This window comes from Callospermophilus lateralis, chromosome 5 (assembly GCF_048772815.1).
Source record: "Callospermophilus lateralis isolate mCalLat2 chromosome 5, mCalLat2.hap1, whole genome shotgun sequence".
Classification (NCBI taxonomy): domain Eukaryota; kingdom Metazoa; phylum Chordata; class Mammalia; order Rodentia; family Sciuridae; genus Callospermophilus; species Callospermophilus lateralis.
This window is the reverse complement of record NC_135309.1, coordinates 130,066,843-130,094,267: the sequence shown is the minus strand read 5'-3', so window position 1 is coordinate 130,094,267 and position 27,425 is coordinate 130,066,843. Positions and strand designations below refer to the sequence as shown.

At 35.2% G+C, this 27,425-nt stretch overlaps 1 protein-coding gene across 9 annotated transcripts in view; it reads left to right on the top strand.

Annotated features, from left to right (window-relative positions):
- Nnt (nicotinamide nucleotide transhydrogenase) overlaps window positions 1–27,425 on the top strand; it is a 92,929-nt gene that overhangs the window by 49,875 nt on the left and 15,629 nt on the right. For all 9 annotated transcript variants that reach the window (XM_076857310.2, XM_076857307.2, XM_076857315.2 and 6 more), the window contains 5 exons: window positions 415–648; window positions 1,695–1,855; window positions 3,770–3,949; window positions 11,321–11,480; window positions 13,592–13,673. In XM_076857310.2, coding sequence (XP_076713425.1) covers window positions 415–648; window positions 1,695–1,855; window positions 3,770–3,949; window positions 11,321–11,480; window positions 13,592–13,673 — 817 coding nt within the window. The remainder of the gene's footprint in view (window positions 1–414; window positions 649–1,694; window positions 1,856–3,769; window positions 3,950–11,320; window positions 11,481–13,591; window positions 13,674–27,425) is intronic.

The window sequence follows — 27,425 nt, the reverse complement described above, 5'->3', positions numbered from 1 at the left end:
CCCATATTCTAGCTGTTTCTTACTGCATGGGAGCAAGCACTGCCTATAAAGAAGAGGCCTGGAATAGTCATTTAGTGGGGAGAATTTTAGGGGGCCTAATTGGAGGTTAGAGTGATCTCAAGAAGCTTTTGTTGAGGAAGAGGAGTTAGTGGGAGGAAGAAGCAGGCATTGGTGCTATGTTTGTGTTATTTGAAGTTGGGCCTTAGTTAAATGTTTGGAAAAAACCTGGTTTTGAAAGAGTATACGTGTAAAACAATGCCTGTACAGTCCCTGCAGAGGATATCAGCCCATAGTAGGGATTAGGTAATATTTATTGGTGACAGTAGTGGGAACATTTACATGTGATCTTTGGTGTGGTCATGTCTCAAAGGTCTGTCCAGTTGTAATTTCTCTTTGATCATCATTTCCCGACAGGACTGACAATTGCCAAACGCATCCAGATTTCCGATTTACCTCAGTTAGTTGCTGCTTTCCACAGTTTAGTGGGCTTGGCGGCCGTGTTGACTTGCATAGCTGAGTACGTTGTAGAATATCCACATTTTGCTATGGACGCAGCAGCAAATCTCACCAAGATCGTGGCCTACCTTGGCACTTACATTGGCGGTGTCACCTTCAGTGGGTCACTTGTGGCCTATGGGAAATTACAGGGTAAGCAATTTAGTGTGATGTGGAAGTAAATATCCATTGTTCAGGGTACGAGAGTCCATTTAGCTTCTGAAATCACCTTCCCCAAAGAAACTGTTGAGGGAAGAGGCTTGGATAGCACTTGGAAAGATAGAAAAGATTTCACTCCATAAAGGTGGCTCCCTTTTATTGATCCATACAAATATCAAAACTTTGGAACTATTTCATCTGCAGACAGCTAGTGGAGGAAATTAGTGCACAGAAATTTACATAAACTAACTGAGATTTGATAACATGTATGAACAAAATAATAGCTTTGTGATCTTTTGTTAGAGATGTCTGCATGGAATTTACACAAGTGAGCTTTATACATTTCACAGAATAAAGAACAACTTCTTGAGTAAGTTCATGTGATTGGTAAACAGAACTCATTTTGAAATTGGAAGTAGAGGAAAAAAAATTCAGGGAGGCTGTTTTCAGGAAAAAAAAAAGAGTCTCTAGGGAAACTAGTTTGTGATTTAAAAATCAGATCTTGCCTCTCAGTAATAAAGTCATTAAGTAGGACACTTCCATGAAACCTAAAAAATCATAAAAGAACTTCAAATCTAAAACATTCTTGTTTTAGGCTTTGTCTTTAGAAACAACTAAAAAACAAAGGTCCTTCTCCCTCGGGCTCAGTTGATAGAATCAGAAATGCTAATGTACTAGAGTCTGTATTGAAGTTTTAAATAAATAAAACCACACTTAACAACTTTTGTGTTGGTGTACGGGAAAAAAAATCACTTTTTAAGATTCTATGACAAAGAGTAAAGAAATTATGTGATCAAAGTAGGAAAAAGAACAGTTAAATTGAACCATGCTTTTCCTGTCTTCCGTTAGTGTTTGTTACATTTAATAATTCTAATATGCTTTTGTGTCTCATATCTGGTGATATAAAGTGATACTTCAGATACCATGTCATTCTAATATTACATTTTGACAGTTTGGGATTAAGTGATATGCAGTTGAGTGTATGTGTAAAGATGGTTTCTTACACATTTGAGATTTTGAAACTATGTTCATTGGTCTAGGTATCCTGAAATCAGCCCCTCTCCTTCTACCTGGAAGGCACTTACTCAATGCAGGCTTGCTGGCTGCTAGTGTCGGTGGAATAATCCCATATATGATTGACCCCAGCTTTACCACTGGCATTACCTGTCTGGGCTCCGTGTCAGCTCTTTCTGCTATCATGGTAAGAAGTTGGAGATGAACAAGGACATATTTTCTTTCAACTTAATTGTTCATTTAAAAGTTGTCACATGTGACACCTTTCTTGCTCTGGAGTCTCTTCATTGGATCTATGTGTTGGTGAATAAGAGTTTTAAAAAGTCAAGGGTTTCATTAGGTGCTTACTATATGACAAGCACTACAAAACAGTGCTTTGAAGTTTACACGGTAAGTTTGCCTGTTATTTGCTGTCACATTCATTGGACACTAAATCAAATAATCATATAAAAGAAAATTCAGTTAATAAACCTGTGTGCTCAGTGAGGGGGTCCAGCCTTTCATAATAGGATTGGTCTTCCTTTTTCTCCCTGCCTTTTGCATTTAGTCTATTAAGATGTAGACTATTTTTTTTGTCTATATGTTTCTGTTTGGTGGTTTATATATCAATATTTGATGATATTGCATGCAATTCTGTGTCACTCACTGATTGCTTTATGTTTCTCTAATATGGTGTATACCTTGTACATAGGGTTTGTATTTTAAGTTTTTAAAAACACTAGCCACTGTGCCTAGTCCAAACTTAGATGTTTAGTAATTGCTTATCAAATACTTAGTGGCTCCTTGATTCAGAAACACAATATTTGTAGTACAAAAATGATGCTTATTTTTGTGGAATTCTAAGAATTAGGTCATGATTTTAGTACAGAAAGTTTAAAGTCACTTAAAAATCTATCTGTATATGAATACCGATAATTCAGTTTTCTTCTGCCTTTTGTAGTGACAATTTTGTTTTAAATGGAAGAAAATAGTTTTGATATTTTTAATCTAACAAAGTGAAAGAGGTTAAAGTCTCAAAATCAAACTAATACTATAGAAATATAAAACTTCAATAATTCTTATTTTTTTTTGAGATCTAAAAGATACTTATTGCCCTATGAGAACGTCTGCATAAGTGATGATTTTATGGCCTTATTTTAATTGCTTTTGGGTTAAATAAGTGATAAATGAATACACTTAGTAACAAGAAAAATGTAGGAGAATGTGAAATAAAAAGCAAAAATCTTTCTACCAGCCTTTTTATTTTCCTGGTTTAGTAATTTTGGATTGCATTATGGACATTATTCATGATATGTTATGGATGCTTTGGATTCTATGTATCCATCTAAAGAGTATCAATTATCATTTTTAATTTGTTTTTATAGGTAGGTAATTTGGTGCAAATTTCAAATTTCAGTTCCCTTCTGGTGGGAGTAGCTGAGAGCTATTATTTTATCATTAACAGGATTGCTTGGAGTCTGCTCCACAAAGCATAGTTTAATAAGAGTCATCCGGCTTTGGGGGTCCCTCCAATTCATCTAGCCTGCTCCTTTGCAGAGTTTCCTCTGTCACTTAGTCACCACAAACCCTATCCTCATGATCTTCCAACCAGTAAAACTGTGGGCTTATAATCTTAGTTTTAGCTGCTCCACTTGCTACCAACAATGGTCTAAAACCATAAAAGCTGAAAAATTCACTTAGTGGTATTATATTTTTTTAGGCATAGACCTCTTTCCATTTTCCTTAAAATTTTTTTATTGGTGCATTATAATTATACATATTAGTGGAATTCATTATTATGTTTTCATAAGGCACACAGCATAATATGTCAGTTTCATTCCCCAGTACCTCCCACTCTCCATTTTCTGCCTGCTTTTATTTAGGGATTTATTTGTTTATTTGTTTATTTATTTTGAGGCCGAAGGGGTGGCTGAGTGTTCACAGCTGTTCTACCAAGTAGAGAGTTGGTCAGATGGAAGACACTTGGGCATTAGCAGAAGTGGAACTTGTGTGGAACTCTTATTAGTTGAAAAGTTGGAATGATTAGGAACCAAGATGTTAAATGTCCTAGGTTTAATTTCAGTATTCTGAAATTTGAGTTCTGCTTGGGTCTTTGTCCCAGGGTGTGACCCTGACGGCTGCCATCGGGGGTGCCGACATGCCCGTTGTCATCACTGTGCTGAACAGCTACTCGGGCTGGGCTCTGTGTGCGGAGGGATTCCTGCTCAACAATAACCTGCTTACCATCGTGGGCGCGCTCATCGGATCCTCTGGGGCTATCCTGTCGTACATCATGTGTGTGGTAAGACCATGAGTAAACAAAAGAAATGGTCTTCTGGAAATATGAATGTGCTGGTCATTTATTTGCAGTAAAAAATGTTACTTTTAATATTCAGAAATATCAAAATGTATTATTTAAATAAATTTCTAAAACTGTTTTTAAAGTACTCAACTGTAGAGAATTAGGAATATTAAATATAAAGGTAAAAATCTTCTAAGGCCTCTCTCCATTTGCAGGTAAATATATAAGTTTTTTTCATCTTTTTTCTTTGTGCATTACATATTTGTGTATTACTTGTCTGACCTTATTACCTTCTTCTCATTTAAATAAAAAACCTTATTATATTTTTAACTTTTTTATTTTTACCATTAAGATGCTTTAAAAGTTTTGTTTTAAGACCCTTTGTATTAGTCCATCATATGGATATACAAAGTTCATTTAACTTTTTCCCTAATGCTGTACATTTTAGGTTGATTTTTAATTCTCTTTGCATTTAAGTGCATCTTTGACAATCTTGGATTTTGTCTTAGAAGAGAGAGAATGTGCTCAGTTGTCAGGTTTTTTTATGTGTTTCCACAAAGCTTGCCCTCTCATTGGTCATCTATGAGAGGGCCTCCCTTGAAATTTCATGGACAGCATGATTAAAAAAAAGAACAGAAAAAAGTAACAATGTGAATACTTGTTAGCTCTGTTTTAAATTTCTGATTCTCTTGAGTGGCAAGCATATGTCCTGCAAATAATTTATGGTTGACTAGAAAATGTTTCCCAATTATAGGTGTTATTCTCTACATATTAGTTTTGAATAGCTGTTAAAAGACAAGCATGAAACAAACAGAAATCAGAATATGACTTTCCACTGATAAATAATTTAGAGGGAAAAGAGCTGCTACTCCTATCATTTTTTTTTCAATTAAAAAACTCCCTTATTTTGCAACTTAGAATTTTCTGAAGTTTTAATTGAAAACTCTTAGTTGTAATTTAAATCCTGGTTATCATTTTTAAGATTTTTTTTTTTGTTTATTTCTTTGTACTGTAAAAGAAAGCATTAGATAGCCCAAATTCAAAACCAGCCCAGAGATTTTTAAATTAAGTTACTCAGGTTATTTAGGGAATTTGTAAAGGTGAAAGCTTGCATATCCTATTTTAAAAGTGTCAAGCTTTGAGGTTTTTAAGGAAAAAAATGTATTCAATTGTATTAGAAATACAGTTTAATCTGAAAATAAACTTTTAACCCTTGGTTTGAATTTGAGTCATTTGGAAAATTTGACCAGCAGAGGGCAGCAGATTTTCACTATTACTTAAACATGGTTTCCCAGAAAACTGATTTTAAATTAAATGGGAGGATTTGAATTTTCATAAAGCCAGTGGCATACTGATATGAGAAAGAAAGGGCGAATGACTTGTATCCAGTTCTTAAAATGTTACCATGGACATCTTCTTTTTTTTTTTTTATTAATTTCTTTCTTTCAATTAGGTATTTATGACAGCAGAATGTATTTTGATTCTTCGTACAGAATTATAGCACAACTTTTCATTTCTCTGGTTGTCCACAATGTAGTATCACACCATATATGCAACCATACATGTACCTAGGGTAATGATGTCCATCTCATTCCACCATCTTTCCTGCCCCATGTCCCTTCCTCACCCCTCTCTTTCTTTGCCCAAAGTTCTTCATTTTTCTTAATGGTTTCTTTTAAATAAAGTGGTGACAGATATTTTGGGTGGTGTAGTTGATCAATTTAAGAAGTTAGTTTCTTTCTTTTAAAAAATATATATTTTAGTTGTAGATGGACACAATACCTTTATTTTATTTGTTTATTTTTATTTGTTGTGGGGGATCGAACCTAGTGCCTCATGCATGCTAGGCAAGTGCTCTGCTACTGAGCCACAACCCCGTCCCAAGAAGTTAATTTCTTTTATTATTATTAATTATAGTAACCATAGTAATTCCTATGTTAACACATCTAATAGGAACTTGAATAAGGTTGGAAGTTGAAAATACTCTCTTCTACATGCTCTTTGGAAATTGTCTTTCTTTTTAAATTCTTTCGTATTTCTTTTTCTTTTTTTCATCCCAGATATTGAACTCAGGGGCACCTAACCATTGAGCCCTTATACAATTCTTTATTTTGATATAGGGTCTAAGTTCCCTAGGGCCTTGCTTTTTGCTGAGGCTGGTTTTGAACTTGCAATCCTCCTGTCTCATTTCCTGAGCCCCTGGGATTACAGGTGTGCGCCATCATGCCAGGCTCTTTCATATTTCTTGATCTATTTTCTTTAGCTATCCTGTTTCTTTTTTTCTATTTCTACTGCCACAAATGTGTCATTTGCCATCATCATACTATACAGTTTTTTATTTTCTAAAATTCCTATACCACATATATAGCTAATAGGATATTCTTATAGCTATCTGGGTTCATTAATATCATGATAGTAAGTTTATATTAATTTGGATTCGAGGAAGGTGAAGGCTTAATTAAAAAAATCCTAATTACAAAAATGAAAGATGTATAATATTGGAAATTTAAAAGACAGAATAAATAAGAAAATAAAAATTTTTGAACTCCTGTTGTTAATTAACTGTTAATAACATTTAATGTTCTAATTTTTTTTCAAGTGCTGTGTTAACATTTTATTTAGTGCATTGTTGAATTTTCAAACATTTTTTTCAAGTGCTGTGTTAACATTCTATTTAGTGCATTGTTGAATTTTCTAACATTAAGTTTTTAACTAATAATTTTTAGCATCAACACATTATTATAACACACATATACCATAAGCTATGTTTCCAAATCTACATTATTAATTGTTTGAACAATTTTTTTGGTTGTAGTATTTCTCTTTGTGCATCTTTGATTATTTCCTTAAGTTAAATTTTTACAAGTGCAATTACACGTTCAAAGGGCATAAGCTCTTTTTGTTGCCTTTTGAAATTGATAAATTGATTGTCCACCATCCATTCTTCCTTAGTGCTCTAAACTAGCGATGGATGTCATGGTTTACTTCAGTGCATGCTCCTTACTCCCAGATGTCATTATGAAACAAAAAGAAAACAGCATAAACAAACTTACTGTATTTTTAGACTTGGAAGATAGAAAATTTCTTTCCTTCCAAATTTCCCTGATTTCTGATTTTTTTTTTTCATTGACCTTCACTAATTCTTAACTTGTGCTTCTTTATTATAAGAAATTTTTTTTCATGGCTTATGCTTAGCAGCACAAGGTAGTTCATAAGATTAATAAAAATTAAACAGCTGGTTCAACTTGGGTGTTAGTACAGTACTGCAAGCATTATGCTGGATGCTTTACAAGTGTTAGCTCATTTCATCTCTACAATAGTTTTGGAGATAGAAAATGTTCTCATTTTAGAGAGAAGGTATTTTTAAGGCTTATTTCTTACCTTTGTGTTTGTGAAGCCTGGCCTAGTACCTGGTACATTCCAAGGTTTGTACTGTTTGCTAAATGAACATTAGGTGGATATTTTTTTAGCTCATTTACTGGAGTTAATATGATACAGTATGTTGACCTTCATTATTAAAGACTGAAGGAAAAAGTCTAAAGCATAGCAGGGTGGTTTTGCTGGGTTTGGTGGTGCACACCTGTAATCCCAAAGGTTGAGACAGGAGGATTAAAAGTTCAAAGCCAGCCTCACCAATTTAGGGAGGTCTTAAACAACTTAGCAAGACCCTGTCTCAAAAATAAAATAGGGTTGGGGATATGGCTCAGCAGTTAAGCACCTGCAGGTTCAATCTCCGGTACCAAAAACAGAAACACAAACCACCACCAGAGGAAAAAAAACAAGAAACAGGGTGATTTTATTCTATAGGAAGAAATGGAATGTACCACAAGTGGCTAACCAGCAATCCCTAGAATTGTATTTTTGTTCTGACAATTAATTTTTTTGGTGTTCTCTGAGCTATGATTACACAGTATTCATTATTATAAAAGTTGAAAAATGTCGGCAATGTCTAATCAAAAAACTCAAATCAATGATGTGCTTTATATCCAGATATCAAATAGACATTACCTTCTTTATGATTTTATAGTCCCTCTACTTGTGATAGAATTCAAATCACCTGGGAAATAGAGGTCTTGCAAAAATGCAACAGCATTTTCAGGCAAAATTTTTTGATTCTTGTACTTTGTTATTTGTTGCCAAATGGAAATAGAAAGAAGTATGTTGAAACAAAGAAAATTATGGTTTTTTTTGCTTTGTGATTAATTAACATCTACCAGGTACTGAAATGAGAGGCTGGTAAATGGTGTATATGTTATTATTTTGGCTTGGTCTACTTTATGACTTTTCCTTTGTTTTCAGGTTTACTTCTCACAGTGCACTTAGAATTATATGAGTTAAGGGTCTCTTTAATGTAGAATACAATTTTCATTTTAGGGCTTAATAGTTTGAGAGGAATAGTTTTGGACAATGTTGCAAATTTTTTTCCCTTGAAAGCTGGAAACTCTTTTTAATATGTGGATCAGTGCCCATAGGATAGACCATTAATCACTCAAGCAGAAACCCTGAACATTTGTTGAGAAAATAATGTTGCAATGGTAAATTTAGAGATGAAAATAATTTAGTTTTTAAGAGGCCACATGAAATTAGTATAATGATGATATAATTGTGTATATGTGTTTAATAGGGTAAGCCTTGATTTTTAAACTACTATGGGGGTTCCGTGTTTTTTTCTCCCTAAGTTGCCATCTGAAGTGGATACATTGTAAATGTCCTCAGAAATTCTTTCCTTCTCCATTCGTTTTATAGGTTCCTTTTAAGCCAAGTTGGAATAATGTGGGTGTATCTCTATATATGTGTCCCTCTGCCATATATCCCTCTGTAATCTGTCCCTTTGCAAGACTGTCATAGAGCCTCTTTGTCCATTTGACATTTATTTGAAGTTACTTATGACATAAATTCATAAATATCTCAATGTCTAAAATAATGTTTTTGTACTGATTTTAAAGACAAAAATTCGGTAGAACATTTTTTTGGTAACCTAGTTTCAGAATCCTGTAATGTGAAACTAGAAAAGATTTATCAAAATCCTCAAAAGTGGGGCCGGGGTTGTGGTTCAGTGGTAGAGTACTTGCCTAGCATGCACGAGGCACTGGGTTTGATCCTCAGCACCACATAAGTGATCTCCACCTAAAAAACAACAACAAAAAAAAAATCCTCAGAAGTTGAAAGTTTGGGAAGTCTCAGGTATGTCTATCTGGGCTTTTATTTAAACCTTGGAAATTTTGAGAGGATATCTTAACAAGAACATAAAACTTCAAGTTAGATTAGGTTTATTAACTTAATTAAAAACATTAATTCTCCATGACTCTCTTATCCATTAATAATATACATAAAGATATTTCAGGTTTTATTTTGTGTGTGTTAACCTTAGACGAATTTTTCAGATTTGGAGTTCTGTAAAATGTGAATGTATTTGATAGGTGAGCTTAGCATGAAAGAATAATTTATTTATTTATTTTTAATTTTTATTTTTTTTGAGAGAGAGAGAGAGAGAGAGAATTTTTAATATTTATTTTTTAGTCTTCGGCGGACACAACATCTTTGTTTGTATGTGGTGCTGGGGATCGAACCCGGGCCGCACGCATGCCAGGCGAGTGCGCCACCGCTTGAGCCACATCCCCAGCCCATGAAAGAATAATTTTAAAAATGCTGATATTGTGATCCATCATCTTTGAACTTTGTTGTTATGAAAGCATGGCTCTTTGCTCATCTTCCGTTTTCCTCCCTGCCTTTGCCTGGGTCAAAACATAAGCAGTGAGGTAAATGTCTCCACCAAAGTGGTTGCCAGCTGGGCCCTCATTCTGGGTGGCTGTGGTTTTTTCCCTGATGTAGTGCTTATCATTGGAGATTTCTAATTGTTTTAAAAATTTTTTTTAAATATTTATTTTTTAGTTGTAGTTGGACACAATACCTTTATTTTATTTATTTTATGTGGTGCTGAGGATTGAACCTAGGGCCTGGCACGTGCTAGGTAAATGCTCAACCTCTGAGCCACAACCCCAGCCCTCTAATTGCTTTTTAAATAATCAAATGTTATCTTTTCTTTTTTACACGCCTGTAATCCCAGCGGCTCAGGAGTTGGAGACAGGAGGATCGCAAGTTCTAACCCAGCCTCAGCAAAAGTGAGGTGCTAAGCAACTCAGTGATACCCTGTCTCTAAATAAAATACAGAATAGGGCTGGGGATGTGGCTAAGTGGGAGAGTACCCTAAGTTCAATCCCCAGTACCAAAAAAAAAAAAAAAAAAAAAAAAGGTAATAGATTGATCCTTGCACAGCTTTTACAGTAATCAATAATATGTTTATTATGACCCTTAAAATAGGATTTAATAATGTTTGGAATTTTTTCCAAATGGTAACATCAGTTACAGTTCTGTAGAATATTTTGTTTTGATCGTGTACAGTACTGATTTGAATTCTTAAAATGCATTTGATTACTTAAAATGTCTTCGGGCTTCCTGCTTCCCCTTTACCATCCCACCTCAAGACAGCTACCAACGAGGTTTTCACACCAGGACAGTTATCGTTATGTATTTCAGTTGGAGTGTTTGGTACATTCTGGGATGATTGTGAGTATGCAATGTGAAGCTCCTTTCTCCTATTTTTTTCTTCTGAGATTATTTTACAAGTTTAAAAGTGTGGGTGTAAATTTAAAGAGAGGATATATCGCCTTATGCACCTGCGTCTCTGGAAATGAAATATTTTAGAGTCTGATGATGGATCCATTTACTTCTATTACAACTTAGGTGTAGGGTTTCATGGAGCTGTATTAGATTTGAATAATATGCCAGACCCCATGTTTTCTTCTTCTTGAAGACAGAAGGCAGCAGAGTTCTAAATCAAATGTAGCCCTTATTTTGATTCCTTCTGGTTGCCTCTTGACAGCTTGTTTCTGGTAGGAGAGTTCACTGGAGAGATCTGAAGGGCCAATGTAAAAGGTTTTATTCATGTCATTTTCTTTAATTGTGGTTTACCCTGGTGAAATACATGTAGGTATGGAGAGAAATTGCTTAATCAGCCTTTGGACAATAATAGTGAATCTGAATTTTGCATTTTAAATTTTACTGGTAGTTTTTATTAAAATCTTTGTCTTTATTCACATTTTACTGAAAATGTATCTGTGTAATTGACTTGAAAGGAAAAAAAAAACCAGGTGGTTCTCTGATCTCTTTTTATTTAAATTTAAATTTTTTTAAATTAAAATTTAAATTTTTGAAATAATTTTCAGAAGCCAGCTCAAATTTATCGGTTAAAATGACCTAAATCATCAAATAAACTTTTCAATGCTTCTGAATATCATATGTGCAAAATTTATACCATTCTCCAAAAGTTATGTGGATTAAACTCTCATAGCTGATAATTTTGCTCTGTAGGCAATGAATCGCTCCCTGGCTAATGTGATTCTCGGAGGCTATGGTACCACTTCAACAGCTGGTGGGAAACCCATGGAAATTTCTGGCACACATACAGAAATCAACCTTGACAATGCCATCGACATGATTCGAGAAGCTAATAGCATTATCATTACTCCAGGTAAAAAAATAAAGGCAAAAATCAAAAAATAGACAACCTCTAACTGTTGTAATGGATTCAGAAATAGTTTTTTATAATGGGAAAAAAATGGAATTGGAAATTCCTTAATTTTGAAAACACAATGGAAACTTAGTAGCAACTCTGTGATTACTACATGAGAAATACGAAAATTCTCAGTTTAGGTTAATATTTTGAGGATCATATAGATAATCTATAAGTTGATGCAGTGGGTTCTGTAGTGTCTTTTAGTGTTTCTTTAAACATGTATTAATTTTTGAGTCTTAGCTATTTTTTTTTTCTGGCAATTTTTGGCCTATCATCAAGATTAAATTAGATATAGGTTATGAAAGTGTCTGGCTTAGTCAGTAGGCTTGCTTAGTCTCTTTTCAAAAATAAATATTTAAAAAATGACATCAAGAATCATGTGGTTTCAATAGCATAAAAGAGCATGACCAGTAGACAGTGCTTGGTCTGGGAGCCACAACATCTCATTTTAAAATTTTTATAATTTTTTTAGTTGTCAACAGACCTTTATTTTATTTATTTGTATTCAGTGCTGAGAATGAAACCCAGGGCCTTATGTGTGCTAGGCAAGCACTTTACCACTGAATCACAACCCTAGCCCTCAACGTCTCATTTTTGGTCTTAATTTTACCACTAATAGTCTGTATGACATTGACCAAGTCATTTAATCTCTCTGGGCCTCAATCAAGCACCACAGCTCCCTTTCTCTCTCTCTCTCTCTTTTTTTAATTTTAGCCCAGTTCTCTTTCACTATTATTACACAATGCTCTGGTATTATGGATAACATGTTGGTTTCAGTTCAAGATTTTAACTGCATTCAGTCTTTTGAGTTTTCTATAAAGAAAATCTATTGATTTGACATGTGGGTAATTAACCTATTGGTATTAAGGTAAAAATAACAAACATTATCCTAATCAAATGTTAAGGTGCAAGCCTTCTTAAGTTGGGGCAGTGTTCCTTTTTAGGGGCATTTGAAACATGTGATTTGGGGTTTTGGTTGTCACAAAGATGGGGCTGCTATTGTCTATTAGTGAACAGAAGCAGATAAACTGAAGTGTATGGGGACATTTCTGTGTATTGAATTGTCACAGCCGGAACAGCTGTAGAATTGCCTGTAGAGAAAGTGTGCTGGAGTGTGAAGAAGTTGAGGACTGATCTTTTCCTAGAGGTATTTTCCACTGGGGGAAGAAGTTGCAGATGAATGATGCAGGGGGTGGTGGCTATGATAAAGGCTAAATTGAACCGTGTGAGCCATTTTCCCCTCATGAGGAAACTAAGAAGATTTGTAGGCAAGTGAGGATTTGTTTTTGGCCTTAGAGGAGGGGTAGTGTTAGGCATGGGTGAAGGCAGAGGGAATAGCTTAAGCAGAAACTTAGCATTTGGAGAAAAGGGTTAGAAAAGCAGTCGTTGTATAGGTAGACTGGACAGAATGTGGCAGTTATAGGAGAAGGAAGATAGCTGAAGTTCTTGTTATACCCTTAGTAATACCAAATGTGAAGATCATTTTTATTTTTCATCTAGGTGCAGGGTGGGAATGTTAAGTTATTTTTTTGAGATATAAAGTTTGGACAATGAGCATGCTGTATGGGAACTCAAATGAGAGGCAGAATGGGAGTCATCAGATGGTTATTGATGCCATGGGATGAGCTGAGATTAAAGAGAGGTGAGGGAGAAACTTGGTCATTTAAGAAGGCAACTAAAAAGAAGAACTATTCAAGAAATTTGAGAGAGGAGAAAGTTAGGAGGTGCCAGGGAACAGAAGTGTTTTCAGAATCAAGTATGCACAGAGTTTAAAAACATGAGAGAGAGGTAAAGAGAGAAGAGAGGGCATGTGCAAGTGTGTCTATGGTGTGTGGATGGGGGTGCCCAGAAATACTGTACTCTGCAGAAGATTGAGGGATCATTAGATTTTAATTTTCCAATTCAAACTTATGATTTTGAAGATCAGATTATAAATTACTTTCATGTCTAGTCCTATTAACTGCCTGTGTTGACATAAAAATGTGTTTTGAGCAAGAGACAAGGTGTAGTTCGTAACATTTCAAAACAAAAACCACATTTTTCTATGTTCTTGATATTTCTTGCAGGATATGGTCTCTGTGCAGCCAAAGCTCAGTACCCCATTGCTGATTTGGTAAAGATGCTCACGGAGCAAGGCAAAAAAGTCAGGTAAGTGTTTGCAAGGATAGTTGTGTGATGAAAGGTTATGGATGACTTTTTTTTGGTATTTATTTTTTAGTTGTAGTTGGACACAATACCTTTGTTTGTTTTTATGTGGTGCTGAGGATCGAACCCAGGGCCTCACGCTTGCTAGGCCTGAGCGTGCTACCATTGAGCCACAACGCCAGCCCATTATGGATGACTTTTTAAAAAGGACTGTTTCTTTTTTTTTTTTTTTAATATCTATTTATTTTCATATGGTGCTGAGGATCGAACCCAGTGCCTTACATGTGCAAAGCAAGCACTCTGCCGCTGAGCTATAACCCCAGCCCCTAAAAAGGACTGTTTCTTTAAGTGGCACTTTACACGTGTAATTCTAGGGAAAGCTGTCAAAAAACCTCTATTCTAGTCTTAGTCTACTACCAATTTTCACTGCTTTTATCTAATATCATTGAATCTAAATATAGACTCATTTTAGAAAGGAAAGTTTGTTATTCCAAATTCCAGGGTATTTATTAATGGGGAAAAATAGAAGTTTGTGTTTTAATTTGGGGAAGGAGATCAAGCAAAGCTTTCTTTCTTTCTTTCTTTCTCTTTCTCTATTTCTCTCTTTCTTTCTTAAATTAAACCATTTTAGTTATACAGAGTAGTTGGGTTCCTCTTGGAATTAGATTTCAGATTCCCTACCCTCACTATTCCCTTCCCTCCTTTCTCTACTCCACTGATCTTCCTTTCACTTATCTGTTGATTTATTTTTTTATTTTATTTTTTTCCTATCAAGCAATGCATTTGAATTATATCAAGTTGTGTTCTTCTGTTTTTTATTCACGTTGAAAAATGAAAGACCTCCAAAGAGGTTTTCAAAGAGTCAGTCTCTGTGGGCTGGTCATTGATGGCAATTTAACTCTCATATTCTCAGAGTGGAGAAAACTACGGAGAATGCTTTATCTAAAGCCATGTGGTTTTGGAATCTGAATTAGCACAATAGCTGTTTTTGCTATTGGGGCACCAGCATCTGCTCTTGGGAGGATGTTAAGCAGAACAGAAAAGCTGAAAACTCTGCATTCCTAGATCCCCCATGACCTTGGATAAAACATTTGAAAAGTGTAAAAATGGGGCACTGGGAGTTCAACTTGGTGACCATCGCAGTGTTTGCGTTTGTCCTGTCCATCTCAGGGTTCCCACTCTGGAACTACTTTTGTCATTCATATGTCAGAGGAGAAAGCCCCCGGGGTCATCCTTAGTAGGACTACTGCTGCTCATTTCTTGGGGAAACTGGTTGTCATCCTTAGTAGGACTACTGCTGCTCATTTCATGGGGAAACTGGTTCATAGCAGTTGCATTGACATGGCAAAATATCTGACAAGATAATTTATTAAATAGAGTTAGTTTGGTCATCAAGATGTTAATGTCTGTTGACAAAACTATTTTTGTTAACTATTCCTTTTAGATGTCAACTATAGACTTTTGTCTGGGGGCAAATGATAAGAAAATAAAGCAAGTCAGACATGGTGGTAAATGCCTATAATCCCAGTTAACGCAGGAGGCCAAGGCAGGAGGATCAAAAGTTTGAGATCAGCCTGGGCAATTTATACTATGTCTCAAAGTAAAAAATAAAGGGGCTGGGGATGTAGTACAAAGGTGGAGCACTTGCCTAGTATGGGTCCAATCCCTAGTACTTATTGCCAAAGGAAAAAAAAAATGCCTAACAGTGTGGCCCAGAACTAGTCAGTATATCTGTGCCAGACTGGATACAGAATCCTGCTCTTTGGACTGGAATGTTCCTGCTCTAAATGGTGGTAAAAGAGAGTTGAGATGATGAAATCACAGGGTTACCTAAATGGTCTTGGTGTTAGCAGCCCTATCAGCTGCATTTTACTTCTTCCTTTTTTTTCTTTCTTGCTTTTTTTTTTTTCTCTCCCTCTTCCCCCGACCTCTTCTTGAAATCTATAGTTTGTATTTTCCCTTTACACAGATTCAAGATACTGCTTTGCAGTGGGCCCAAATGATTCTGTGACATGGATCATTTTCATGGTTAGTGAAAATTTAGGTGAACTGAAGATAGAAGTTGAGAAAAGTTCTTGGCTATATTTTAAAATTGTTACATAAGAAGTCTCTCTTTCAGTTCCTTATTCCTCTTTCCATGTAGGATATTAAGCTATGCCTTGTTTTAGCCATAGTCTTGCCAGTTAGAGCATTTACAAAAGTATGAGTGAAAGGATGTGTTCAAGCACCTTTCATGATTTTCCTGAAGACATTGTTTTCTTTATTCAATCCACATGTGAAAAAGTCTAATGTATTAGTAATGCCTTCTATCACCACGTAAATGTTTAGATGAATGGCAGTCATAATAAAATAGAAAAAAGATGGCTTTCATGTCTCTGTTATACTTAGGAAGGGAAGGTTTAGTTCATCAAAACTCTTGTTACTCACTCATCAACCTAGGTAAGCAGACATCTTGGAAAATGAGGTCAGTGTGAGGTGATTGGATGCAGAGTGGAAGAACATCATAAATAAGACCGTCCAGCAGCTTTAAGGCAGGCAGGCCAGGAGAGGAAACTAATAAGGGAGATGGAGAAAAGTTTTCTGAAAAGAAAAGAGCGGGATTTTTTGTTTCTGACCTAATTAAAATTAGGATTTTTGTCCATAAAGAAATCATAGGAACTGCTGCTGTAGGGTGATTTCTGTCACACTGAATGGGCAAATTAGTTGGCTTAAGATTTTAGAGAGAGATTTAATTATAGATTTATGAATCATTTTTCTTTTCTTCCCACAATGCCTTTATTTTTATGTGGTACTGAGGATTGAACCCGGGTCCCGCCTGTGTTAGGCGAGTGCTCTACTGCTGAGCCGCAATCCCAACCCCGACTTATGAATCATTTTTCAATTACAGATTTTTTTATTGAATCATTTTTTTTTAATAAAACAAGGATTTTCATGAGGGAACTTTTCAAGTTTCAAAGAATTATTTATATAATTTTTAAAAATAATTAATTAGCAATTTATAATATAGTTCAGAATAAAATTATTGCTCAGTTTGGCTCCTCTATAAGTTAGGAAAAGTAACCTATTTATATTCACCTGTCCTTCATAGAAAAGCTAAAATGATATATTAATATATTATAGTGTTTTTTACTAAAATATGTTGAATTTTCAACATGAGATTTGTAATAAGTTATATGGATTTTACATTTGAATTAAAAGGAAGAGGACTATTCTTGCAAACATGATGTCAGTAGAATACCATGTTTTTCCTTTCTAGCTTCTGTGTGGACTTACTTTCTTTTCTTTACTTTTTTTTTTTTTAGTGTAAAGGGAATCAGAAACTTTTTGGTTTTGCTTTATGTTGGTGTCATCATCTTTTCTTGGAGAAATATAAATTTTCTTGACAAAGTTGGGAATATACACATAAATGCTAGCCTTTTTAAAGAGACAGATGTCTGAATAAGAGATGGCTGCAGCAGTTACCTCGTATTTTAATGAAATAAATCTGTATTTACAGTTTGTGGTAATTTGGTCCTTTCATCACTCTGTGGAGCTCCCACGGTGTTCATTGACTACAGCTGCTGGGCCTCTGGTTTTAGTAGGTCTTTGTGCCTCAGGACCCCAACATGCCTCGAATCCAGATGTGGTGACATATTCACACACATCCCCTGTGGAAATGTGCCAGTGTGGACATACGATTGTCATCAATTAGCTATGCCCAAGTGGTGCCAAGAAAAATTGCATCTGTCATACAGTCTGTCTGACTTCATGGCCCATGATTGATTTAGAGACACTCCTGTTTTCCCTTCCTTTGGCTATAGTCATAACATGTTCACAAAGGGCTGAGATTATATAATGAAGCACATGACATTTCATGACAAGAACTCATTTCAGCATGTTGACGTCATGAAAGTTCACTGACTTAGACTTTGTTTAGTGGCCAAGATATTGTCACTTCATGGTTGTTCAGAACGCCTGTGCAACTTATCTAACTAATGCTGGATCTTTAAAAGCATTTAATGATGAATATCTATGACACAAGGACACAGACATTTTTTTCTTTTTACCTCCCAATCGTTGAATTGATTATACAATAAGCTTTTTATTATAAAGTAGAGATAACTTGCCCAATGAATAAATCTTAGAAAAGGGTTGTCAATTTTTTTCTCTTTTGTAATTAATAACTGCTTGATTTTCTTTCCATAAAGCATTGCTTGGATTATCACAGAAGTCTTGAATTTATGGAAATGCTTTTTAACTTGCTTGACTACCTAATGTTATGTATTTTATGTTAAGATTCCATTGTCTTTCTATTGATGTTATTAGAATGGTATTAAAACATTATAAGCAATTTATTACCAGGTTCTGAGAACATAAGGATACAGGAGCTAAGTTCCTACTCATAATTTTATAATTATGAAGAAGCAAATCTATGAATAAAGGAATCTGTGAATTCCATTTAATATTATAGCATGCTAAGACAAGGAATTAACCAGCCAGGGGACATTTTCGATTTTTTATACCATTTATAGCATGCAAAATTTTGAAGCTTTTTAAAAATGTGTGTATGAGTGCATATAAACACTTCATCTTGTCTTAACACATCAAGTTGCCTATGATATTTGCAGTTTAATAGTGTTTCATAATGTTATTTTTACAAATACATCAGTTCTTTGAATACACTTAAAGATGAAATGTTTTGTTCCTGTAACTGGATTTTTCTTTTTTCTTTTTTTTTTTCATGGATTGCGCGTGATTTAAGGATGTAGAGTTCAGTATTCTAGGATTTGTTATGCTTTGGAGTCAAGGAAGAGCCAAGGCATGACATTTGTAAAGTAACAGAGGCACTTGCTTCTGAAGAAAATGGAAATTAGGCCAGCTAAAAGACTTAGTGTTTAGTAAATAAATAGACATCAACATTATTGAGCAGTTTCATGTCAGCTTTGTGATTTTTTTAAAGCCATAACTATTTATATCAATGTTCATTCATTGAACAAATAATAGCACAGTACTTTGTTCCACACACTGTTCTAGGTCCTGGGGACATATCAGTTAATACAAAGGAAGAAAAAGCCTATGGAATTTACATTCATTAGGAGGTGAGGTTGTAAACTTCAAGAAATTGTAAACTGAAGATGCTTATTACCCCCTTGTGTCTTCAGTTCAGATGCCCGTTGGAAAGAACGTCTGTAGGACAGGGTATTGGATCACAGTTTCAGAATCACAACTGGCACTATTTGGTGATGAATTAGCCAGTGCTTCAGGCTCTATCATAGAATGTGGTATGTTACTTTGCATTGGGCCTGCTTTCTTGAAAAACATAGTAGAAGAAGGGTGGGTGTGAGGGGGTTATTTGTGTAATTGGGCAAATGTGTGAAACTTTTCATGAAAGAGGAAAAAACCAAAGAGTGTGTGTGTTTTCGCTCACGTATATGTTGATTTTGTTATATAGGATTTCCAGTAGTTCCTAGATCAAAGGTGTCTGTTGAGTTGTTTAAAAAAGGCAACCTTTGGGGCTGGGGTCATAGTTCAGTGGTAGAGTCCTTGCCTAGCATGATTGAGACACTGGGTTTAATTTTCAGCAGTGCATATAAGTAAATAAATAAAATAAATAAAGGTCCATTGGCAACAAAAAATTATTTAAAAAAATTATTTTCTTCAGATTGTTTGACTTTATGGTATCCATAGCATTTTGGTGTGGCAAGGCCTGTGCTAAAAGCCTGTGCTTTAGATGCTTTGTAAAGCCTTTTCTAGCTCTGTCATTTAGGTACCCATTCCTTAGAAACTCCTGTCACAGGTATTGCAATGGACTGAGGAGGAAACCCTCACTGGATAAAGCCAGTATTCCTGTAGAGGTGATATTTTGGCTTCTATTGCCAGTGTTGGTTATAGTAAACTCTTTGAATTTAGTTCATTCAATAAGATTCCTGTGAACATAGCAGGGTATAAATAAATAAAAACCTTCTTCTCATTTCATGTTCAAATTTATCTGTATCTTTCTTACAATTTTTACTTTATAGTGCTCACTAGCTATTGCATTCTAAGAGCCATTCAACAGCACCATTAAAGGTATCCAGGCAGAAAGATGAAATTATGTACATTTGTAACTGAATCTCCGCAATATGCTAGAGTATAATATTCTAGAGCATTAGTCACAGATTGAATTTTAGTTTTTCCTTTGATACCATTCATCATGTCTTGTTGCTTATTTTGGGAATAAGAAGAGTGTCAGTAGTCATGCAGTTTCTATTCTGGGTTTGGTAGCTGGATTAGATTTAGCGGTGGAAAAAGTCAGATTTGGGCATAATTTATAGTTAATCTCGTTGGAGTGGAAAAGGTCATGTATGTGATGCGGTACCGGAGAACACTGTGTTGATGTTTGCAGTGGACTGTTTTACCTGATCCTCTGTAGACAACTTCTCATCTCTTTGGGTGGCCTGTGTCACAGGCCACATGGTCTGATGGAAAATGTGACTGTAGTCTGTCAAACATTTCCTCATTCACATTCATAGAATAGGCTCTATTATTCTATATTAGAAAAATTGTGCCCCTGAGACATTTTCATAAGCTCTTTGATTTTCATAATTTTTTTTCCTGAAGAAGGGAAGGACATGGATGAAAACCAGATTTCAGAACCCGAGTAGCAGTTCAGCCCTTATGTGCTTTCAAATAAATAGAGAAAGGTACAAAGTATTCTCTAGTTCTGGCTTTTGGAAAGTTCTAGGATTTTTCTTTTTTCCATTTGGAATTGTACAAGTGACTGAACTGTTTCTTCTAAGAAAGACTTTCACAATTTTAGAAAGCTGGATGTCTTTCTTTCTGTCTAAGAAGCCTTGCCAGAGAGGATGATTCCATAACTTTTCTCATTAATCAGTTTCTGTGGACAGCAAGTGCCTTGTCAGGAAGTGTTTTTCACTTCTTTACATGCTTTTTTTCTGATGGACATATTAGCTCCACCCAGCTGGTCTCAGCCTTTTCACTACCAAGGGTAATTTAGGTTACATTTGCCATGCTGACTTTATGTTTTAGGTTTATTCCAAACTGACTCTTATAATTGTTAATTAGAAATTCTGATATACTGAAGAAACTTGCCTTTTTAGTTTGTCATATTTTTTCCCACAGATGAAATACATCATTAAATGTAAAATATTGAATCTAGTGACAAATTTTTGTGTTACCTCCATGGATCCTCCTCAAAGTGGAACCTTGCCACATGCACACACAGGATATGGAAGGTCCTTGAAGGACTCTTTTTGCATCTACAGGGGGATCTTCAGCTGTTTTATGACAAGGCAGTGTAAACACATTTGGTGTAATTCTTAATAAAGGATTAGTACCTTAGGAATTGGACTGGAGGATCTTTTAGGTCTGTTTTCACCATTAAGGTGTTTGTGGTTTCCCTCCAGTTTGGTCTTAGAGTCTCTCTTAGGAGGGTGGCTGTCCAGTCTATCCCTGTTATGACAGGGGTGCAGGGAAGGTGGTTGTGGGTATTCACATGGAACGTTTTTTATCTCGGTGGATGACCTAATGCCTAAGTATTTGAGCTGTGACAAGGTGTCTCTCACAGGAAACTTGTTTACACCAGTAGATGCCCTTGTGGCTCTCGTCTAACCTGCACCCAGACTCTTCCTATCAAGATGACCACTCACTAGAAGAGTCCTGATCAGGAGGAAAGTTAGGTTTGGGTGTGTTGGTCATGGGGAGACAGCACAATTAAACACATGAATAACAGAAACACATTTGATTACTTATGGATCCCGCAGAGAAGAGGGGTGCAGATGAAGGCTGATGGGAAGATTCCAAGGGGGATGTGATGTTCAAGCAGTAGGATGGGAGCAAGAGAGGAGAGAAGAGAGGTCAGAGTTGTTATTTGGACCAGGATGGTACCCACACACTTTCTTCTGGAGGAGTTTCAATTGGTGGGTTTAGACAAAGTAGATAGAAGTCCAAGGGGCTACCCTGTGACTTCAAAGTGGCCACCATAGCATATATACACAATTCATGCAGGGTGTGGGGTCAGTGGGGTGAGTCAGGAGAGTTGTAGCTGTATGTGCCATAGGTGGGTTGTTGTGTAGGGAAGATATCTAGATGGATCATGAGGAGGAGGAGGAAGAGGAAGAAAGCTAGAAATTGTGTCAAAGGTGACGAAGCTCTGTATGAGGCAGTTAAGTCTGTAATCAAAATGGTGCCAAGGCAATATAAAATTGCAAGTATTCACTACAGCGATTTTATTGATTTATAAATACTTGTGGTTTAAAAACAGGAGTTTTTAATAAGTAGATTTAAAATAAGTAGATTTTCATTTTTCTCCTTGTGTCTCTTTCCTAGTTAACTGTCAGCCTCCTAAGAAGTTAGAATAGCACATTTATTGAAATTGTGGAATGATAGTATTGGGAAGGCAGAATTTCAAAATGCTATCAACATACATTGTTCTGTATACAGTTTCCTTTTAAATGTAAAATAATATAATAAGGGAAATTAACCCTTTGAATATCCTGAGTGTAGATCCTGAGTGTAGAACTAAATTTTGCACAGTGATTCCCAAAACATAAAGGCATATAATCAAAGGTTGCAAAAACTTCTTTAAAAAATTCTGGAGGGTTTTTTTTTTAACTATTTATATTATCAAGAGACTGCAAAATGGGGAAAATGCTCTAAGTACTTTAGAAAGGGACCCAGTGGTCCCTGTGGTTTCTTTGTCTAGTTATTGAATTAGAATGCTCAATGCAATAAACCACTAAGAGTGGTTTATTGCTGAACTGGATCTGGATATTTCCATAATGCCAAAAGGAAAATGTAGTGTATTTGGACAGTTGTGGTAGGATCCATGTGGTGAATGTTTTATATTCTTTAACAGCCCCACATGCCCAAGAACAGCTGCCATAATCGTCCCTGGTCAGGACATATTGTCTCCATGGCCTGTGATCATGGAAATTCATGTTGTTGTGTCCCCTTTAAAACATGTGGTATCTGAAATCTAATGTGAGGTTGCAAAAAGACTCCAGAATTGGCTTATGTCATCATGTTTTGTAAAAGAAGCTTTTAAAAATGTGATACTTTAAAAATTGCTCCTTTCCCAAATTTTATCCAGTTACTTGTTGTTCCTTTATTTTTCTTGGTTAATTTAGAAGGCTCTGAAGAGCAGGTTGTTTCATTACAGTAGGTTATTTCACTTTTTTTCAAACTGTGCCTGGGTCTTAGCTGGTGACAGAGACCTGAGCTTTTTTATTCCCTGAAAGACTTTTTTCATTTTCATATTTGAAAGAAGAAAATTGCATAAAATGCTGTAGTTTTTCTTCAAGATATTGAAGAGATCACCCTAACTTAATGACATTTATTGTATCTGTCAGGGAAAGCAATTACCTTATTTTGCCTAATTTATGGTAAAAAGTGGCTTTTTGAAATTTGACCCAATCAGCATAAATGTCTTTGTCTTTATACATTGTCTTTTTTCAGTTTGTAGCTAATGAAGAATATTAGTTATGACCAAGTTCCCAGTGAGTTCATTGTTCAAGATTGTTGACTTCAGTCTACCTTGACTATATAATTTCTTTTGTCTTTTGATGTATTACAGGTACAAAAGTCTGCTAGCTTTTATTAAACTATTTTGATATTCACTTTACAAGGTAAAAAAATTGAAGAACAACCCAGAAAGTATTGGTATTAAACTAACATTTGTTTTAATGTAAAAAATGGGTTCTTAAAGGTATTGTGGGACCATTAGAAAAAGTGCATTTGTTTGATAGATATGGGTGAGCATTTATATTACAAAAATGTATTTGAATAGAATATTATAATTGCTGTATACATTTATTAAAGGCATATGTTGGTTAGGTGCTGGTCTGAAGCACTATGTATGAAAAACTCTTTATATGAGCCATCTCATTTAATTCTCATTATCATCTTCTGAAGAGGTTTTATTATCAATCTCATTGTACACATGAAACTGAGGAGCACAGAAGTAATCGATCTAAAAGCTGTTGGCAATCTAGAATTCTTAACTAGTACCCTTCTCCACTTCCTTAAATTATTTCTCTGAAATGGACGGAAAGTTGATGAGTCAGTGTACCTTACTGGGCACACTGTTGTTTAAATACCTTTCCTCCCTCTCTCCCTTTGAGTGCCAGGTATTGTGGAGACTGATGAGTTGTAAGAGCACAGGGTCTACTGTTATTATGATGTGGTATGGTAAGGAGGAGAGGCATAAAGAACATGGGAGTATGGAATATCTTTCTGAGGTCACATTGTTTTCCTCTGTCAAATTTTGTCATGGTCAGGGATGGTTGATTCTGTTTTTAAAGTATGTGCATAATAAAGTATAATTTTCATTGTCCAAAGGAAAGGACTAAAAGGGTGGTAGTGTTTGCATGCTGGAATTCTGGATGGTCTTCTTGTGATGATGGAACATTGATGAACTCTGGCCATCAGTTCTTGGAAATTGCTGGTCTTGGCCAACCTGTGTCTAATATAATTAATTTTCATACACACATTGGAGATTAGCCAGCTTACATGGGCCAGAATTGTTATAAGCGCACACTGACTCATCAGCCTGCATATATATTTCTACAAGTTTAAGTGTGTTCTGTTATTTCTCTCCAAACATTGGCATTCTCTTGTAATAATTCTGCATGTTTTTTCCAACCTTAGAGCTTTGAAGTTTAGTGTAATAAATTATTATGCAAACAGATATAAAATAATCTGTCCTTTGGGATATTCAGCATAATATGATGGTTTGCTTGGTGATTACCCTTCACAATTGGCCAAACAGAAACATTGTCTTTTGGCAGTCTGTAGCTAATCAAGACATTAGAATACGAACCAATATATTTAGAGGTCTTTGATGACTCTGCTGTAACATAAAGATGATAGATGGATTAATTTAATGATGTCAAAGATAATATTAAAAACAAGTAAATTAATTATAATTTAAAAATTCTACAAACAAGGAAGATATAAAATCTAACTCCAGAGTTAAATCACAAGGTGTACATTGGGTCATTCAGATAAAATAAAATCCCTAGTTCATGGGAATTTTGAATTAGAAAGGGAGATTTCTGGTGGGCTAAAGGTGACCCTCCAAAATGTACACATCCTAATCCCCAAACCTGAGGTGTTATTTTACTTGGCAAGAGGAATTATGTAGACTTGATTAAGGTGACAGTTTTGAGACAGGGAGATTACCCTGGATAATTTGAGTTGACTCAGTGTAATCCCTCAGGTCCTGATTTGGGGGGTGGGCAGTAAGATCCATGTCAGAGAAGGAAATGTGACAACAGAAGCAAAGGTTGGAATGATGTGACCACAAGACAAGGGATGATATACATTCCCAGAAAGAATATAGTTCTGCTAACACCTTGGTTTTTTAGCTCAAGGAAACCGATTTGGAACTTCTGACCTCCAGTACAGTAAGAAAACAAATCTGTATTGATTTAAGGAATAAATCTGTGACAATGTGTTATGGGAGCAATATGAAATTAAAACAGAACTTAAACGTCTTGTAGTACATGTTCTTAGTTTTTCTTAAGTCTCACTAGTCAGATTTTGGGAACAAGAAGGGACCTGGGAGAAGCAGGAGAAACACTTTGGATGATCAGAGGGATTTGGAGATTAGGAGAAAGTTTTGCTCTCCAAGATTACTATTAACATCTCAGAAGAGCACATGTGAGTAATTTGAGAGGCAGGTGGTACTATAGGATGGAGGTAAAGTAGCATCAGGTAGTTGTTCTGGATCCTGGGTTCCTTTTGAGGTGCCTCTCTCTCTTTGTAGTAGTTAAGACCATTGGAGGTGATTCTTGTCCCACATCTGGTAAGGGAAAATCTGTCTCAGCTACCGTAAATCTCTTGATCATGTCTGTTATCCACCATTTTCTGCAGTTATAAAATATTCTTGAAGCCATTTTGAACTGAACTGGTCATATACATCTGCTCTAGTTAATGAGCTTCTTTCTCTCTGATCCATATAAAAGGAACTTAAAACTACATTTGTTTTAATTCATTAGTAGAAAATCTTTTAAAAATTTAATCCCAGTTCTTTTTTTTTTTTTTTTTTTACATTTGAAGATAATTTTCTTTTCATCTGTCCTATGAAAACAAGAAGTATTTGGTCAAACTTTGTTTTATTTGAAAATCACAGTTTTTCTTTTTTTTTCCCTAGCCAGTTGATTTATATACATATACATATATATTCAACAATTTATATATAAATCAGCAATTTATATATATTTATAATTGCTTTTACTTTAAGTATGTTGTTTTCTAAGTTTGTAGTAGTCATCTTTCTGTCACTATAACTAAATATCTGAGAAAATTGGCATATAAAGAGAAAAGGTTTATTTTGGTTTATAGTTTTAGAGGTTCCAGTCCATGATCCATTAGCACATTGCTTCTGGACATGTGGCAAGGCAGCATACTATGGTAATAGTGTCTGGTGAAGCAAAACTGTTCATCTCATGACCAGGAACCTAAAGTGAGCAAGAGGAACAGTCTGGGGTACTACTGTCCCATTCAAGGTCATATGTCCAATGACCTAAATACCTCCTCTACTAGGTCCTATTTCTTAAAGTTTATATTACTTTCTAATAGTAACCCTTGGGGACAAAGACTTTAATGCATGGGCCTTTGGGGGGCATTTAAGATTCAAACTACAGCAAAATTAGTAGGTATTTTATGTTCCTCTTGAACCCCATCCAAACATCATCTGATTCTTTTAATCTAAATCTTGTTAATGGGTTTTTATCATTGAGTCTAGTCAGTGATAAAAGTAAGAATAACTAGGTAAATGGGAGAAAACCCCTTTAGTTAATATGGAATGTTGACTTGAAATTGGTTCAGTTGAAATACAGATTGGCATTAACTTTGAAAGCAAATCAGCTAATTTTTAATGTGTTTTGATACTTGGGTATGTTTCTAAGAACCTCTGTAAAATTAAATGACTTTTTCAAGTAAAAATGTTTTAAGATATTTTTTGAAATGATTTTGTTTCATCATTTTTCAAAAATAATCGTAGGTCTGGGTTATAATATTAATTATAGGATCTCATCTTTCTTGGAGTGTATTCTCTGTGCTGTTATTCTCTCATACAGTGTTTTTTCTTCTTTTTTTATTGTGTGTATTAATTATACAGAATGGAGAATTTCATTGTGGCAGATTGGTACCTGCATATAACATAATTTGATCAATTTCACTCCCCAGTGCCTTCCCTTTAACTCTCTTCTACCCTCCTCCTGGTCCCCTTCTACCCTGTTGATCTCCTTTCATGGTGTCTTCCCCCACCTTTTTCTCTCTTCTTTTTCTATAGCTTCCCAGATATTAAAGAAGACATATGGTTCTTATCTTTTTGAGTCTGACTTATTTTGCTTAGAATGATGCTCTCCAGTTCCATCCATTTTTCTGCAAATGACATAATTTGTTTTTCTTTGTGCCAGAATAAAATTCCATTTATCCATTCATCTGTTGACGGACACCTAGGCTGATTCCATAATGTGGCTATTGTGAACTGTGCTACAATAAACATGGATATGCATATATCTTCAAAGTAGATATATGCATATCTACTTTAATTCCTTTGCATAAATATGGAGGAGTAGTATAACTGGGTCATAGAATAGATCTAATTTTAGTTTTTTGTGGAATCTCCATACTGATTTCCATAGTGGCTGTGCTAATTTATATTTTTCCCACATCTTTGCCAGCATTTGTTGTTAAATTTATTCCTAAGGATAGCTTTTCTTTCTGGAGTGAGATTTGCATTTCCCTGATGGCTATAGTTGTTGAACA